At 43.3% G+C, this 16853-nt stretch overlaps 1 protein-coding gene across 1 annotated transcript in view; it reads right to left on the bottom strand.

Annotated features, from left to right (window-relative positions):
- The window catches only part of LOC111154975 (kalirin), a 288438-nt gene that overhangs the window by 82577 nt on the left and 189008 nt on the right, over positions 1-16853 (bottom strand). The window contains exons 15-17 of the mRNA XM_022514930.1: positions 13313-13479; positions 7440-7559; positions 734-925 (exon numbers count right to left, since the gene is read on the bottom strand). Coding sequence (XP_022370638.1) covers positions 734-925; positions 7440-7559; positions 13313-13479 — 479 coding nt within the window. The remainder of the gene's footprint in view (positions 1-733; positions 926-7439; positions 7560-13312; positions 13480-16853) is intronic.

Genomic DNA, 16853 nt, shown 5'->3' with positions numbered 1-16853 from the left:
AAGAAATGTATGTTTTCCAAGCATAGGGCCTGACTGGGGCACCCCAGATGATGTTCTGCAGATTCTCACCCTACTCTCCTGACCTTCACTGGAGGCATAGACTTCCCTGCCTCACTGATGTTGGCTTGGCCATGTGACTCATTTTGGCCTAAAGGATGTTAGAGCATGTGGCACACTTGGAGATTTGAGATGCAGTTGCACAGCAGATTTTGGGCTCTTGCACTCCTACTCTTCACCATAAATGTGCCTCAAGTAGCTGCTGGTCCAGGAGGCTGAGAGTCATGAAAGCAGATCTAGACCAGATGTCCAGCTTGGAGCCCGGTTCTACCAAACTCCGTCAAGATCAGCTGAACTCAAATACTTAAAAACAAAATGCTCATAGTTTTATGTCATTGAGTTGTATGGTAATTTGTTACACAGCATTATCGTGGCAGTAGCTGGCTCAGACAGCCCTCAACCTAGCATTCAGCATACACCTAATTTCTCCTTCAACACTTAGATCTGATGAGGCTGAGATTTTACAAGAAACAAATCACATGGTTCACTTCTTTAATGGAAAATATTATAAGGAGGCTAACTGTAGTTATTTTCATGCCATTATTCTATTCTAAAAGGCTACTGCTGAGAGGACTAGCTGCAATCTTGCGGGAGATAGTATAGGTTAGCAGTATGAGGGGAAAAAAACAACCTTCCACCAACATTAGTCCCCCACCTCCCACAGCCCTTCCCTCACCTGTTCAGAAGTTTTATAAAATGCCACAGAGGCGTTGACTAGTTTTAGCCGGTCTTCCATCTTCAGCATGAGCTGCTGCCAGTGGAGGGCCACTTTCTCGGCACATTCCCGGATGGCGTCGGCGTCATAGTGGCCGGCCTGGAGCAGTGCCTCAGCTTTCTGCTGTACCTGCAGGGCGCTCTGGTGCGTCTTCTGCAAGGAAGTGGCATGAAAGAGGGACTGGGCACAAGGGGAGGAGAGAGAGGTCCGTGGGAACGACCCAGGCGTGGTACGGGAGGGGGTGGAGTGAGGCGTGAGTGGAAAGATGCAGAAAAGTTAAAGAGCTTTAAATGGTGGATTCAAACATTTTGTTATGACGATTAATACATCATTGTTTTTAAAGCATATTTTAAAAAAAAGAACATCATGCGTTTTCATTAACCTAATGCTCAGGACCCCAACTCCTGACCCCACTCTCCTTCTCGCATCACTGGCTCTAAAGATGTCTCCGTTTCTGTGGTAGAGAAACAGCAGTTGTGTATACATCTGCTCCTGAATGGTTCAGACATTAGTCAATTTTTCTTTTCAATCTAATCATAAAATCGCTCACTGTAGTTAAGAGTTCTCAAGGAGATTACTGCTATAGCTCCACTTTACAGGTCAAATATAAGAAAAAAACAACTCCACATCATACAAAGTTCAGCCAACGATGCAATCATTTTAAACATTAGCTGAAAAGGATTCCAGTAGAAGGACTGGGCAGGTTAATAAAGCCTAAGAGCAGCATCTCACCATTCCTCAGCTACCCCACGAAGGGAACAGAACAGCATAGTACATAATTCAGCTCAATGTGTAATCCCTACATTATTACATTACTTATGTTTGCCTTTAGGATAATGTATAGAGATATATACAGTGGAAGGTTTATTTTCTTATTCAAGCCAATTGTGGTTTGCATTCTCGGAGTTCTCATTAACTGCAGGACGGAGTGGGAGACCAGGCTGGAGGACTGGATGGCAGAGATAGAGAGCCAAAAGGGATTAAAATTTACTAAAATAAAGTATGGATGTGGTTGAAACATAGGACTTCAAAGACTTAAATTTATCCCGACCTCAACTGCAAGGATCACTTTAACTCAATGGTGCAGGGCTGACTTGGCCTCTGCATGCTTAGGAAAGTATAGCTCAGCTCCTGGTGAAAAGGGACAGCTAATGGCCCAGTAATTTACTCTAGAATTACTTCTGCCCTTCTTCTCTGGCAGCAGTGCTGGGATAGTTCCCAAGAGCTGATCCATTTGGCACTCCCTGCGTGAGTGCAACTTCCCTTTCACCCCTACACCACCCAGTCCCCTTCACCCCCATCCTAGACTGCAGTCTGCACAGTCCTGTTTATAACCCCCCCCCCCCCCATCTATCACCTATCTCCTGGCTTCCCTTCCCTGTCTCTGGAATCTGTACTCAGTGTTCATTATGATAGCATGACTGCCTCTAGCAACCTAGACTCCTTTACTCCCTTGTTTCTGCACTAAGTCAGCCCTCGATAGTGATGATCAGATCAGAATTTGAGTTCCTAAATGTTGAACATGGTTAGAAAAAGTAAACTTTAAAATTAAAAAAAAAAAAAAAGTAAACTAAGGGTCAGAGTGATCCTCCACAAATTCCTGATTTCTTTGTCTGTTTTACTTATTGGCACCATTTTCTTCTCCTGTCTCCTAAATAGAGGGGAACCCCAAGGTGCATTCTTGGTTTTTGTTCACTTCTGTGGAACTCTTATCTATACTCATGGCTGCTATTACTTCCTTTTTGTAGATGTCACCCAGTATTCATTTCTCACGTTACATGGGACCCTCATCTTTAACTGTCTTTGGGGGTGAGGGTGAGCTGCCCACCATATTTCTCACTCCAAGCCAGCAGCACTGATTCAATTGTTCTAGCTGCCTGCCCCACATTAGCCACTTACAAAGATGCGTTCTTAGTAAAAGAAGTGACAGGTCTTCCTGGAGAGAGGAGGAAGGCTCGTCAGTGAATGCAAATGGCTTCACCACTCTATTAGAGCATCCCGCTTCCTCCCAGACATCTTCTCAAATTCCACATTAAAATGAAATCCCTCCCTCTGGAAGTATCTTCCCATGGCAGTCTACCATTGGTGTTGATGGTGCCCTCCTTGTTGTCACCTGGGTTTATAATCTGGACATCATTCTGGACTGCTATTCCTCACCCCAAGTCCCAGTCCAACCCACTGCATACCAGGACTTCCATGGTGGTCCCAGAGCTAGCCTCCTTGCCTTCCACTTTGAATCCATCAAACCCATCCCTCACATTTCCAACACATCATTTGGTTCTCCGTAATAGGAAGTGCTTGGGTGAAGTGACCCCTAACGTTCTTCTGGCTCCAAAACTCTGATTTTGTGCTTAGACATCATTCCCTTCTCTCAATTCAAAAGCCTTCAGTTATTCTTCCACTGCTATAAAATTAAGTCCAAACTTTGAAGGATGTCCTTAAAATCTCCTCCCAATGTAGTCTTGAACGACTTCCATAACATTATCATCTACTACTTCCTTAAAAAAAAAAACCTCTGCAAACACACCCTGGCTTATTTTTTTTTTTTTTAATTTTTACTTAGAGGAGTACTTTAATATCTATTGTCTAATTAGATTCACATCGACCCTGAGAATTATTAGAGCAGGTCTTTTTGTTTTGTTTTGTTTTTATTAACATATACTGTATTATTTGTTTCAGGGGTACAGGTCTGTGATTCATCAGTCTTACACAATTCACAGCTCTCACCAGAGTGAGCTTATTTTTGCTGCCTTCACTCTTCCTGTCTTTTAGTGAACACCCCTTCCTCTCTCCCCATCTATGTTCCAGTTGTCCTTTGAGACTCAGCTCAAGTCTGGTCTCCTTTAAGAGAAGATTAAAGAGTACACCTATCATGATGAACACTGAGTAACGCAGAGAATTGCCACCTCACTGTATCACACACCTGCCACTAATATGGCACTGTATGTTAACTACAGTGGAATTAACAATTTTTTTTTGGAATTAACAATTTTTTAAATGTTATATTAAAAAAATCCTTTTGGACAGCTGGAGACTCACTAAAAACTACTCTTTCCTGAACTCCTGTATCACTCATTTAATATATTTGGCTGATTCTTAAGGCAAACATGACTTTAAACATCACTTTAATAACTGTCATTTATCCAAGGGTACCTGGCCTTGTGCTTATGCATATTTTTTTCGAGTTCTTACAACACCACGACAAGGTGGATGTTATTATTCCCACTTCATAAGTTACAAACCTGGGGCTGAGGCTGGCTGAGTGACCTGCCCCCAAACATACAACCAAGGGGGTGATGACACTAGGGTTAAGATTCAGTTTTGACTCTTCCTGTGCTCATTCCCACCCTATCACACCACATTATTTAATCTCCAGAGTTAGAATGGTATCTGCAGAGCTTCCCACAGAGGAAGGGTTCACCAAATGAACATTAGTGATTATGATAATTAACTGGCTTCTTCTCAGTATATGAAACCAGCATATAATTGTCATCAAAACCCCATGATTATGTCTTTTTCTCTGGGAGTGAAGGACTAACTCTAATTGTCCTATAATTTAGACTATGTAATAAATCCTCTTCCTTATTCTGAAACTCATTATCATCTGATAGTCCTTGGAACTCCATCCCCTTTAATTTCCAAATGACAAACTTTTATGCATATGACATAATCTTTGCTTTGATAAGCCTGAGTCATTATTATGCATTTATTTCTACTATTATCTAATCCTATTGAGTGTTTTATCTCTAAGACGTGGATTACCAAGGATGTTAATACATGATGTTAATGTGGGAGTACATGGAAGAAAATTAAACCAAATCAATTGAATTTATTATCCAGTTTTAACTACTTATTCTGCCATAATGCTTATGTTTAAAATACATAAGAGGATTTCAAATAAAGTTGATTTCAAAACTGAGCTTGTCTCTTTTATAGTCACAATTCTTGAAGACACATCAGCCAAACCATTTTGCATACTAACATAAAATAATTTGGGTTTGTTGATAAAGCTATGCTTCTGGGTGCTATGTGCTGTTCTCTGTTCTAAATGGTTCTATCTTCCTAAAACTCAGAATACTTGAGGTAAAAATTCTGACCTTCTTTGGGGAGACTAAAGCCTTTAAACTGGGGTGCCTGGGTGGTTCAGTCAATTAAGCGGCTGCCTTCAGCTCAGGTCATGATTCCAGCATCCTGGGATCAAGCATTGGGCTCCCTGCTCAGTGGAGAGCCTGCTTCTCCCTCTCCTTCTGCCTGCTGCTCTCCCTACTTGTGCTATCTCTCTGTCAAACAAAAAAATAAAATCTTAAAAAAAATAAATGCAACCTTTAAATCAAAAAGTCCACCCAAGCTAGGGTGAGCAGACATCCTAGTCTGCCACGATAGTTCTATTATGTGCCTATTTTTCTAGCTGAGTTCTTAATAATTCCCTTCTTCCCTCTTAGAAGTATCTCAGTTTTAACAATAAATTATCTAGTCATCCTTCCCATAGCTATTTTGTTTTCCCTTATGGAACCGAGGATTTTTTCTTTGAGTCCAAGAAGTTAAATTATGTCCTCTATCGGCAATCACTAGGAAGGCCTCCAGTAAGTAATGACCACAAAATGGGCCAAGTCAAACTAGATTAGTTAGATCCCTTTCAAATTGCATAAATCTTCCCTGGCATATCTTTCCCTTGATGCAGAACCTGGTTTAAACCAACACTTTTAGAGTGAAGCACAAGGCCACCTGGAGAAGAAGCATATTTGAAGTTCATTCTTTTCGCTATGCTGTAGACCTACCTACCCTCCATTCCCTTGATCTTCTGGAAATCCTATCTGCTCTGCCATCTCCTCTTCAGACCATAGACATATACTCAACAGGGGCCTCACGGGATCTCAATATCAATTCCAAGAATATTTGATCAAGTTGCACCAATGTGATTAGGGACATACATGCTTAGTAAGCTTCTATTCCCTATGGGTGAAACAGCACTATTACAAATTAATACATCCTGCTTATGCAAGTGGTAGAATTTGGTCATGGTGCTAAGACTGCTAATGCATACCCCACTATTCCCACTCACTCGCTGAAATGCTCTAGTACATCATGATACTTGGTTTTATTGACCTAACATTTGCTTATGGGACAGGAAAGTTAATTACCTTCACATTTGAGATAAACAAGGGGGTGTGGCCAACAGTGGTCTTGTTTCTGCCTCATACCCTTGCAGCTTCATGCCACACCCCCAGTCTATCTGCCCAAACTTTGTTCATGCTGCCTCTCTATGGGGCTTTGACCACTGTGTGCCTGATTCTCAATTGTGACCCCAATCCAGATTTTTCCTTGGTGGTGAATAGATCTTAATGCTTTTATATTTGTGTATACCAGTAAACTGAGACAGAGGCAGCTGATGATAATAAAGCCTCTCTCCTCTGCTGAGTTCCTTCTTAGAAAATGATTTGTCCCCCCTCCCAAAGAAAGAAAATGATTTGCCCACATTGTGTGTGCAATATATAGTCTATTTTAAAATCTCAAATCCCCGGCCACTGGGATTTGTAAACCACTATTAGTAATGCTTCCTAGAAGATAGCAGGCATCTTATAGAAACATGCCATTTATGCTAATGCTATGTTTACATATACAAGATGGTTCCTAGTAATCAATCTATAATAGTTGAAAAAAGGCTAGTAATCAACTGATTACTGTATTAAAGACATAGGCACGAAGAGTTAAAATTTTATCATTGTTATGAAAAATTCTCCTTAACAATCATTCTTTTAGTAGAAGATAACACTTCACATTTCCTACACATTCAAAAGTGGGTTGAGTTTTAAACAGAACCACAAGTAATGAATGACTTTGAAGGTTTCTCTCTGTTCCCACTAGTACTGAACTTACTTTATTTTTAATATGGTTCCCATGTCCCATTTCCTGCTCCTTTCCCCACACCCCTCTAAAGCAATCAGCTCAAGTCTCTTTGGGAAGAAAAATGTTCTAGTAGAAAGGATAATTAAAGGTATTATTTAAAGCAAGATGACAAAATTTAGATTATGGGAAGAGGTATTTTATTTTAAAATAGCCTTTAGAACAAGTGTCAGTTGGTGAACTTCTGGTTTCAGTTTATTCCTGAAATGTGGCCTCGATCAGTGGTACTGAACAACTATTTTCAGGGAAGCAAGCTATCTAGTGCAACCTACTCCAAAGCTCATTGTTCTCATTAAAAGGCAGAAACTGACAATGATATCTACATATTACATAGAAATCAAATGTTTTAAAATGGAGTGCTAACATATTAATGGCTTTTGTAGTTGTTTACCCTCAAGGGCTCCTCAACTAGAAGTGACTTCTAACCTTCTGGCTTCACATGTCTCACATGGTGCATAGTCCACAATGTCCAAGTACTCAGTATACCAGAGGCCTTATGGGTAAATGTGCCAATAAGTAATCAAGATGCACTTTTGTGCTGTGAACATTCATCTTTCAATAGGAGGCCCCCTTGGGGTTGGTGAACTCCTGCGTTTGCTTCCTCATCAGTTCCTGGGTAACAGGGAGGCTTCCTGGACCACTTAACTAGAAAGAGTAAGGGCTTCACTACCTAAAGGAATGTCCACAGCATGAGGAATCCACCTGCCCGGGGTGCAGAGCAGAAAGGGGAAGGGAGGCCAGAGGAGTCAGATTTGGGTGTTACCTCGATTGCTAGTTGGAACTGCTCATGTTCCCGCTGCAGCTGCTCTGCTTCGGACAAAGAGCTGGCATTGACCAGGCTGGCGTTGAGCATTGACTCCCCATTGCGGATCCATCCCAGGACCTGGGGAGTTAGGACAAGAACACAGATGAATGGCTTTTGCAACCTCCCCAGAGCTGTGGCTTTCTCCGATGGGTCATTAAGTCAGAACTTGCTATCTTCTGACTGCACTTGGCGAGAGGACAGGAAGGCTCTGGATAATTAAAATGTTCATCTCTGCCCTCTAACCTGGCATTTTGTGCCATAAGGCACTTACTGTAAGTATCAACCTCATTCTTAGCTACATATATTCCTTTCCACCCTTATTACCTCTCTGTTCCAATTTCCTTACCCATTTAATTTAAACATTATCTGATTGTATTGTATGTACATTTCTGAAGTTCTTGCTAGACTGTAGAATGGTTTAAGTAAATAAATTCCATATATTGGCATTCTTTTCTCTCTTTAAAAACCCAGTTCAGATGCCAACCACTTGAAATCTTCCAAACCCAGTTACTCCCGTTAGAAACAGCTCTCCCTCACCCAGTACCCCCACACCATACCACCTCTGTGACTCACCACAGACCGCCTTGTTCAGTGGTTTTGACCTACATTTCAACATCCCACCATACCTCTTCCCCCCAGATGTAAACTTCTGGAAGACTAGGGCAGTATAAGTCATGCTTCCGTCTCATACAGTGCCTAGCACAGTGCCTTATAAATGCTAAGTACGCAGTAATGTTTTTGAAAAAGGGAACAATTATCTATAGACAATACCCAAATTACACCTGAATGGTGGGTCCAACCTTCTGTGCCTTACAAGATAGTTAAGAAGAGACACATTTGAGCTCTGACATATAAACAACCTAAAGGGAGGAGGAAGGAGAAAGAAAACAAGGAAAACAGCATCAATAATCCATATACCGGATCATTAGAAAAAGGGGGAATAAGTTATAATTGATTTAAATTATCTAGAGGCAATGGCTAGGCTAAGTAAAATTTCTAGGTGACCTTAATTAGTACTGGGGGAAAGAAAGTTCAGCTAGGGAATATTAGAATAGAAGGAGAAACAGCGGAAACCGTCTAAACAGTCCTAGGTGAAATGGGCATGTGGCAACTCTCCAGCTAAGATCTCGAGTCAAGTGCAAATAATCACACTGGAAGAATCAGGCCTTGAAAATACACATTGTGTCTGGTCACCAGAAAATTACTAAATATTTTCTTTATTAGGGAGTCTAAGAGTTTGCTTGGAGAGGAGATAAAAATTCTTCTGAAATTTCAAGATCAGTAAATATCATCCATCTGTTACTTCAAGGAAAGGATTAGATACCACAATCTGTTTCAGATTTTTGCAGATTTTTTTTTTTTTCCTCCTCTCAACTTCTTCATGCTAAACAATTAGAAAAATACTAAGCCTGGTCTCTCCTATTCCATAATCCTCACAAACATTTCTCAAATTTCCTCCTTAGGCAGAATCTGACTGATGGCATATTGTACATGGGTAATGGTGGGGCGAAAGTCCTGCTGAAGCTGGGCTGTTCGGATTGAGATGTTAATTCATGGCCAGTCTGGCAGATTGTGGATGAGATGCCAAATCTGTAAAGCAATTAGTGGCAGATCTAACGGCTCAGAGTGTATGTGTGAAGTCTCTGATGCCAGTGGTGTGCTGGGGCTGGCTGGCTAGAGGTGCTAATGACTTCCAAAAGCTGCCTGTAAGTTTGGGTACACGCATACATGGACGGTATGCCCAAATGCTTCCGCTCTTTGGAAAATGGAGCTCACAATGTATACTTTGAACTATGCAAGTCCTTCTGCCATGATTCATTGCGTTTTGCTTGGTTCAAGATTCATTTGAGGGTGTCACAGAAACATTTACTTTGTGTGCATCACAAATCAACATTTGAGGGGCAATTTGACTCCCTCTGGGCTTCCTGAGTCTTGCTGGCATCTGTTCCTCTCTAGTTTCAGCCAACTGGAAACATCAGTTACAGCTATGGTGGTGGGGATCTCCATACACTAGCTTTCCATTTAGATATCATAGGCTTCAGTCTCTATGTCTTTCTTTAAGTCATGCCATATTCTTGATATGCTTGTTCATTTTTATTTCCCAAATGCTGTTTATAAAGGCATCCCAGGCATCTAAAGCAGGAGTTTTTATTTTAGGAAGGTAAAAAGGCATGTTTCTATACCATGGCTTAGGTTCAGGGGTGGGACTAATCCCTATAACTGAGTCTGTCCCAGAAGCAGGATGGGCACAGTGAAGAAACACCTGGCTTTTTTACTACCTGGCAAAACCACCTAAGCCTCTGGGCCTCAGTTTTCTCATCTGCAAAGTTCAGATGATAGCGTCTTCCCTTCTTCCAGCAGGGTAGATACAGCATGCAGTAAGACAGAAAGGCTGGTGATGGTAGAGGTGGTGATTTTTCGTTTTGGAGCAAAGCTAGGTAATGCTATGATTCTTCATTTACTCCTCTCACAACGAGAAGGAAAAAAGGCTAGGGCTACTGACTTTTGTTCCAGGATCTGTGGCACTTACTGCCGTATTCTGAGTGGTCTAGGGTCCCAGACCATGGGCTGTAATCAGGGGAGTGAATTCCCTTAAAGAGTCAGCATTTCTCCAGAGGTGTCTGGGCCATCGATCTAAGATAGAGAGCCCTATGTAACCCCAAAAGAACCTTAAATAATTAAATAATTTCATTTGTTCTCAACCCCGACAATAATTTTCAGTCTGACATCTGTGGCATCATTTCCCCTCAAAGCCTCAGTTTAACATAATGGTGGTATAACTACACTACAGCCAAATTTAAACCTCTCATCTATGGGCTCTAATGCCCAACTTTGAAGCAGCACATTGTTCTCTCTCTTTCCATCCCCATTAATGGCATTTCAATTAAGATATCCTTTTTCTTTCTTTTCTTTTTTTTTAGTATATTCAAAAGAGAAACTCTCAAGCTTGTGTCTAAATTTAGCTCTGCTGATCAATACTGACATCTAAATTAACTCCCTCTTTCCAAGTGTCAACAGCTTCCAAATCAATATTTCCTGTTCCACAAACTTCCATCAAAACACAAATGCCTTCTCTGAAACTGGATCAGACGACTCCTGAAAGAGCGAGCCCTACACTGACAAGGAAAACAAGTTCACCTAATGAGGCATGGTGGCTTAACAAAGCAACAAAATCCCTTGGCACCTCTCAAGGCCAAGGCCACTGTCCTTCACAAACGCCTTCGCGGGTTTCCTGCAGACCGACTCAAGCAGCCCAGTATGGGTTTGAACTACAATCCCACATGTGTCATCCTCACCATGGTGGGGAGAAACAACTTTCTCCTGCAGAGAAATTTTCCGTCCTCCAACTCAAGAAACATTGAATAGGAATGTACTCAGAGATCCGTCAAGCCTGGAGTATTTGTACATAGACAACCTACTTCCCCATTTGACAAACTACCTATCATCACTCCAACTCCTCACCCTATACAGAATGTATACTCAGAGGATAAAAAAATCATTTCCATTTTCACGCCAGTCAAGAAGAACATGATTAGGGAGTTGACTTTACTACTAATGTTGGAACAAAATTAAATATAAAAATTAAAAACCAGGAACAAAAGTATCTATTTCATTTCACAGGCAAATAGGAATGATTTTCCTGTTATTTGTTTTGTTCAGATGATCCCTCCTGCCCCCTTCAGCAGGCAGGAGTAAGAGTACATGAGCAGCGGAGGGCTCCTGTGACCTGTTGGAGCCTGCTGACCCATCAGGTAGGGGCTACCCTTTCTACCAGGCACAGGGCATGCTGTCTTCTCAGAGGTGGTGCTGTGAAGGCCAGGAATATCCCAGCCTATGCCCTGCTAGAGGGCTTCTTTCTATTTCTCCTAGAGCCCCCGGGCAGGAGTGGGGCCCAGGAGAGGCCCTGTGCGACTATTGATAAAGGAAGCACGGGCTCAAATTCCAGCTAACAAGTCAGCAAGCCCTGGGAGCACCAATCCTGTGCTACCCGTTTCCCACGTGTAAAATAAACATATGCCCCCTTTCCCAATGGGTCTCTTCTCTTAAAATGAGATTATAAGTGAGAAAGAACTTCTCATCTAAAAAGTAAGTACAATCATTATTACCAAGAGTCTCAGAATTTGTATACTCATCACTGCTCATGGGATTTCCACCATGTCTCTCCAGAGATTTGGGTGCGATCCCAGTGTAATTACACAGAGAGCAGTCTAGATGGCAGCTCTGTGATCCAGCTTGCCTCGGTGCTCAGTGATCTCACCTGTGCTGAGGACAGACCTTTAGCACAGTGGGTGCGGGTTCTGGCTGAGCACTGATTGGGAGAAGTGGAGTAGAGAGGACAGTTTTGTCCATTATAATAAATAACAGTATAATAGCGAAGACCGAGGCATTAACAAGAAATACTTGGAATATAAGAGAACAGCAATGATTAAATAAAATATGGTGTTTTTGTCCCCTGTTCCAAATTAATAGAGTTAAATAAGACAGTGTAATAGCCACAGTGCCTAAGAAAAAATGTTTAATAGGAAAAAGTTTCTTGGCTTGGGATTTTTTGGGTGGGGCTCTGCCTTCAGGGAGCAAGGGTCTGGATTGTTTGAAAGAGTGTGGAGCAGAAGGAACTATCATGGAAGTGCTATGGAACCCCCCCTGCCAAGAAGCTCTCCTAGACCAGTAGAGGGTGGTGACATGCTCTTTGCTCCCTGTGATCATTGTCTGGTGACCTCTCTAAGCTTCAGTGGCCTCATCTGTAAATCGGGAATAAGACCTGCTTCAGAGAATGGTTGTGAGGCTTGATGGAGAGATGGGTGTAAAAGGTTCCCAGCACTCAATAAATTTAACTATTATATATTTGTATTTCTTCAATACCACTGTGTAAATTAAAAAAATCTCCATTCATTATGCTGATAATTAAAATTTAGTCTATTCATAATATAAATATGTAGTATTTTTTTTCCCAAAGATTTTATTTATTTATTTGACAGAGAGAGATCACAAGTAGATGGAGAGGCAGGCAGAGAGAGAGAGAGAGAGAGGGAAGCAGGCTCCCTGCTGAGCAAAGAGCCTGATGCGGGACTCAATCCCAGGACCCTGAGGTCATGACCTGAGCTGAAGGCAGAGGCCTTAACCCACTGAGCCACCCAGGCGCCCCTAAATATGTAATATTTTTAAATGCGTCACTGGTTCCTGTGTTTTCCTAGAGGTTCCTAGAGACCTGGGTAAGTCCTTTGGTAAAATGGCTAGTACAACATCTCATACAGATAACAAAATCTTCTCTTTCTTAAATTGACTTTAATAGGGCAAGACAATTTTCTTATAAGCTGCCCCTGCATATTGAAAAGAATGGGGGAAACTGCCCCCACTGACTCTCAACCACGTGTCAGGCCCTGCACGAGGACTCAGGGGCCCCACATTAACCAACGGGGCTCTAAACCCTGACCATGTTTATTGACATGGATTTGACTGACCATGTTTATTGACATGGATTTGACAAGGATTTGCGTTTCACACAAACTGCGTGTCAGGCTGGAGGACGGAAAGGAAGAGAAGAGGCTCAGCGACTGAGGACGACTTTGGAAAGTTCCAAATGCTCTTGTTAGATTGTTAGGAGAGAAAAAGGACACATTTGTAGTTTGCACCTTGTACCATCAGATCTGGTTTTAGATGCAACAGACAGCAGCCTCGCTGTCAGAATCCCAACCACCACTCCTTCACTTACCCATTTCCAAGTTCCGGTGACACCGGTGACTCTGCACACCTTCTCCCCACACCAAGAGCAGGCCCGGGGCCCAAGGGGAGCCTAGACCGAGGGTGGACAGTGGAGGGGCCAGGCTCACCTGTTTGACCTCGGCCTGCAGGTGCCGCAGCTGGAGGCACTGTTCCAGTCGCTTATGGGTCTGCTCTGCGTTGAGCTCTAATTCGTGTTGCTTCTCATGAAGGAACTCCAGTAGCTCTTGCACCTGGGCTGCCAGATCGATGTCTTTCTCACAGATTAACTCAATTCCTGATTAAAAAAAAAAAAAAAAAAAAAAAGGAAACAAGGAGAAACGAGGTAGTAGGACCAAGACCCTATATCCTGCAAGGAAAGCAGGAATGCAGAAACAGCCAGGAGCAGTGCCCTCCTGCCTTTACACATCCCTCTGGGAAGCTGGACAATGTGAGAACGGACTTTTGTTCAGGGTGTCCAAACCATGCCACCTCTTTTGGATGCTCTGATCCTTTGCCTGGGATCAGCTGGGGTTACGGAGAGAGGTGGTTCTCTGGGAGTCCACCCCAGAGAAGAAAGCCCTGGGCAGTCCCTGCTGGGGGATTTGCTAACACCTATAATATTCACAAGCAAGGCTCTGGACCATATTGGGAAATACGAAACAAAACCAAAAATGACCTGTCTCAGGAGCTTCTGCCAAAGGCACACTCACTTAGCTGGTCTGATGCAATTTATACTCAGATGGCAAGTTTGTTCCAATGAGAATCTCTGGGCAGGGGGATTTTAGTAGCCAACTACTCAGGCCCCCTAAAAAAAAGCAACTCTTAGAAATACATGCTAGCTCTCATACATTTCTTTAACACAGGCAAACACTGCTGATAAACACACCCCAGCAATACCGCAGGGGTACTGAGTGCTTCTCCATTTACAAAAAGCATGTTAAACATGCACCCACACAAGGAGAGTTTGCTCACCGTTATTCTGCTTTTTCAAAACAATGAATAAGCCCAGTCAGCCGCTGGCAGGAGCTCCCGATGTTTATGGATACGTCACCCAGCATTAATTAACTGCCCACTGTCTGACCTGTGATGGGACCGCAAGTCAATATCCACCAGGTGGGAGCCATGGCTCCATTCTTTGTCCATCCCCCTCTCTACCTGCCTTTTTCTTTTTTTTAAAGACTGATTTATTTATTTGAGAAAGAGAGAGAGAGAGCAAGCGAGCGTGCAGGGGGAGGGGAGATGGAAGAGAGAATCTCGAGCAGATTCCATATTGAGCACAGAGCCCAACACAGGGCTCAATCTCACGACCCTGAGATCATGACCTGAGCTGAAACCAAGAGTCAGACGCTCAACCGACTGAGCCACCCAGGCGCCCCTTCCTAACTTGTCCTATATGCCTCTCCCAACACACCGGGGTGGACACACACACACTTTCTCTCCAGCGAGCTGATGCTTGTATCTATCCATCGTCATCAGCAGGATTAGAGCAGCCTTTCTCAAACAGATCTGTGTTTTGGAGTGAGGGGACCGCCTTGGTTATCAAAGGCCTTCTTGTCTGCTAGTGGCTTGAATTTGACTCCTACCTTAGCTCCTGTAGGCTATGTGAGGAGTGTGCTAGCTTTGGAGCCAGCCCTGAGTCAGAATCCTGGACATGGGCAAGTTATCTAAGCCGTCAGAAGCTTTGCCTTCCTCCTGAAATAAACAATTTTACATACCTGCCTACCTCATGAACTCCCTGCTCAGGAGCTCGCTGGGAGGATTAAATGAGATAATGCATATGGAGCCTCCGTCACATGACATCGTACACACAGGCCCATGGCTTTCCTGATTCTTGACTCTTCAGCTCTCAACTCTCTGCCTTCTTGCTTTCATGCCCTCTTGGTTGCTATCTGTCTCCAACTTGATGAAAATGGTAATTTGCTGTACTGTTTCTTGTTCTGACTGATTCAACCTTGCCCAGACCCATAGCTTTGCAAAAATCCTAAGTCCGGATTGCTTGTCTCCTTCTGATCCCTGACTCCACTTGGCTCTGCAGCTTCTCAGTTCAGTCTGGATCCTTTCCCTGACTCCCCATCCTGTCATCTATGACCAGGTGCAGCTGTGCTCCTGATGCTGACAAACAAGGATCCAACCATCATTAGGGATGGGACTAAAATTCCCAAAGGGTAATGTATTTCCATGGGGATCACACCCCAAGGAGCCTGCCAATCTCAGGGTATAGTCACCTAAAAATAAGTCCCCTCTGGGAGACTTCCCCAACACTCTGACTCACATCATCAGAAACTCATCACCACCACCAACACACCTGCCGAATACAGCTGGGGGAGTGTAAGGAGAGTGTACGCATGCAAGAGAAATTCATTTCTAGAGGCAAAAATAGTGTTTTATGTAAGGACAATATGGAAGAGTGGAAAAAACTTCTGGTGTTACATGGTAATAATTTCAGTATCTTTTCATGTTTATTTTTTCTACCAGTTTCATAATTCCAAATCCCAGCTCCTGAAATATCTGTGGGAGACAGAGGAGAACAGCTTGTTCTTTTGGCAGTCAGCTCCCTCCGGTTCCTATTTTCAATTACCAAGGGGACAAGGTAGAGCATCTCCTTGACTGAAATAAAAAATAAGAAGAAATACAAAAATTTCTATCTCTGCAGTGCCCAGCACAGTGAGAAGACCCTTGACTACCATAGTTCCTTTCTGGAAATGTAATTCAAGCTCCATCTGAGGGAGCAGAAGCTCTTCCCTGCTTTCAGCCACAATGCAGGTTTTCTCCAGCTCCTTTTCATTCCGCAGGCATCTCTGGTGTTTAGTATGCTGAGCTTGGGCAAAGTGTCTTTTTCTGGGAAGCCCGCGGCTCACCTCTGCCACCTCGCATGTAAATGGGCTCTCTAAGCCAGTAAGCTTGTCAAAGGGGCCAGCACTTGCAGAGGACATCACCCCCAGCAGACTCTCAGCCTGCCCCGAGACTCCAGGCCTTCGCATGCATCTACCTCCCTTGGTACTGTTTTATGGGGGATGAACACAGGAAATAAAATGGGGGAAGACAACGCCTACTGCACTTCTGCTCTCAACTGCACGTCGTGCTGTGGAGGGAGGGAATGGGAGGAACCCAAAATGGCACCTAGGAAGATGGAAATTCACTCCTCCCTCCCACTGCCCACACACGTTGACGCAAGTCCCAGTCAAATCGCATTAACTAGTAAATACCCATCAATCCAGAGCAAATAGTTTGCTTGTGTTCACATTATTGTTCTCAGTCTATTCCCAGTCCTGTTTTCCTAGGGCCTCTCAGAAATCCAGCAAGATGTGTGTGCTCTTTCCATCAAAGAGGGAGATAGTGTGTCGGTGTCTTTTGGGCAAGTTGTACTGATGTGATCCACAATGTTCTGTATGCTTCGTTCCCTCAGAACATTCCTGTTCAGGGTGGTTCCTTATTAACTTGTCCCTGTTCTCGCAGGAATGCAGGCTCCCTCGGTGCCAGGGACACACACCTTCTGTATCTCTGTATCCTGAGCACCAACACAGTGCTTGGCTCATAACACCCAACAGAGAAGGTCTTCTGGTGAACACCTGGCCTCTGCAGGGAAGGGCTCAGGTCACACGCTGTGGTGGAAAGCACGTGCGAGCTCTGGGAAAGGACAGACTTAGGTTTGAACTGATGTTCTACCCC

Source organism: Enhydra lutris, unplaced genomic scaffold (genome assembly GCF_002288905.1).
Source record: "Enhydra lutris kenyoni isolate GAN:26980312 unplaced genomic scaffold, ASM228890v2 scaffoldscaffold39, whole genome shotgun sequence".
NCBI lineage: Eukaryota > Metazoa > Chordata > Mammalia > Carnivora > Mustelidae > Enhydra > Enhydra lutris.
The sequence above is the reverse complement of the archived record's forward strand: the minus strand, read 5'-3'. Positions and strand labels throughout refer to the sequence as shown.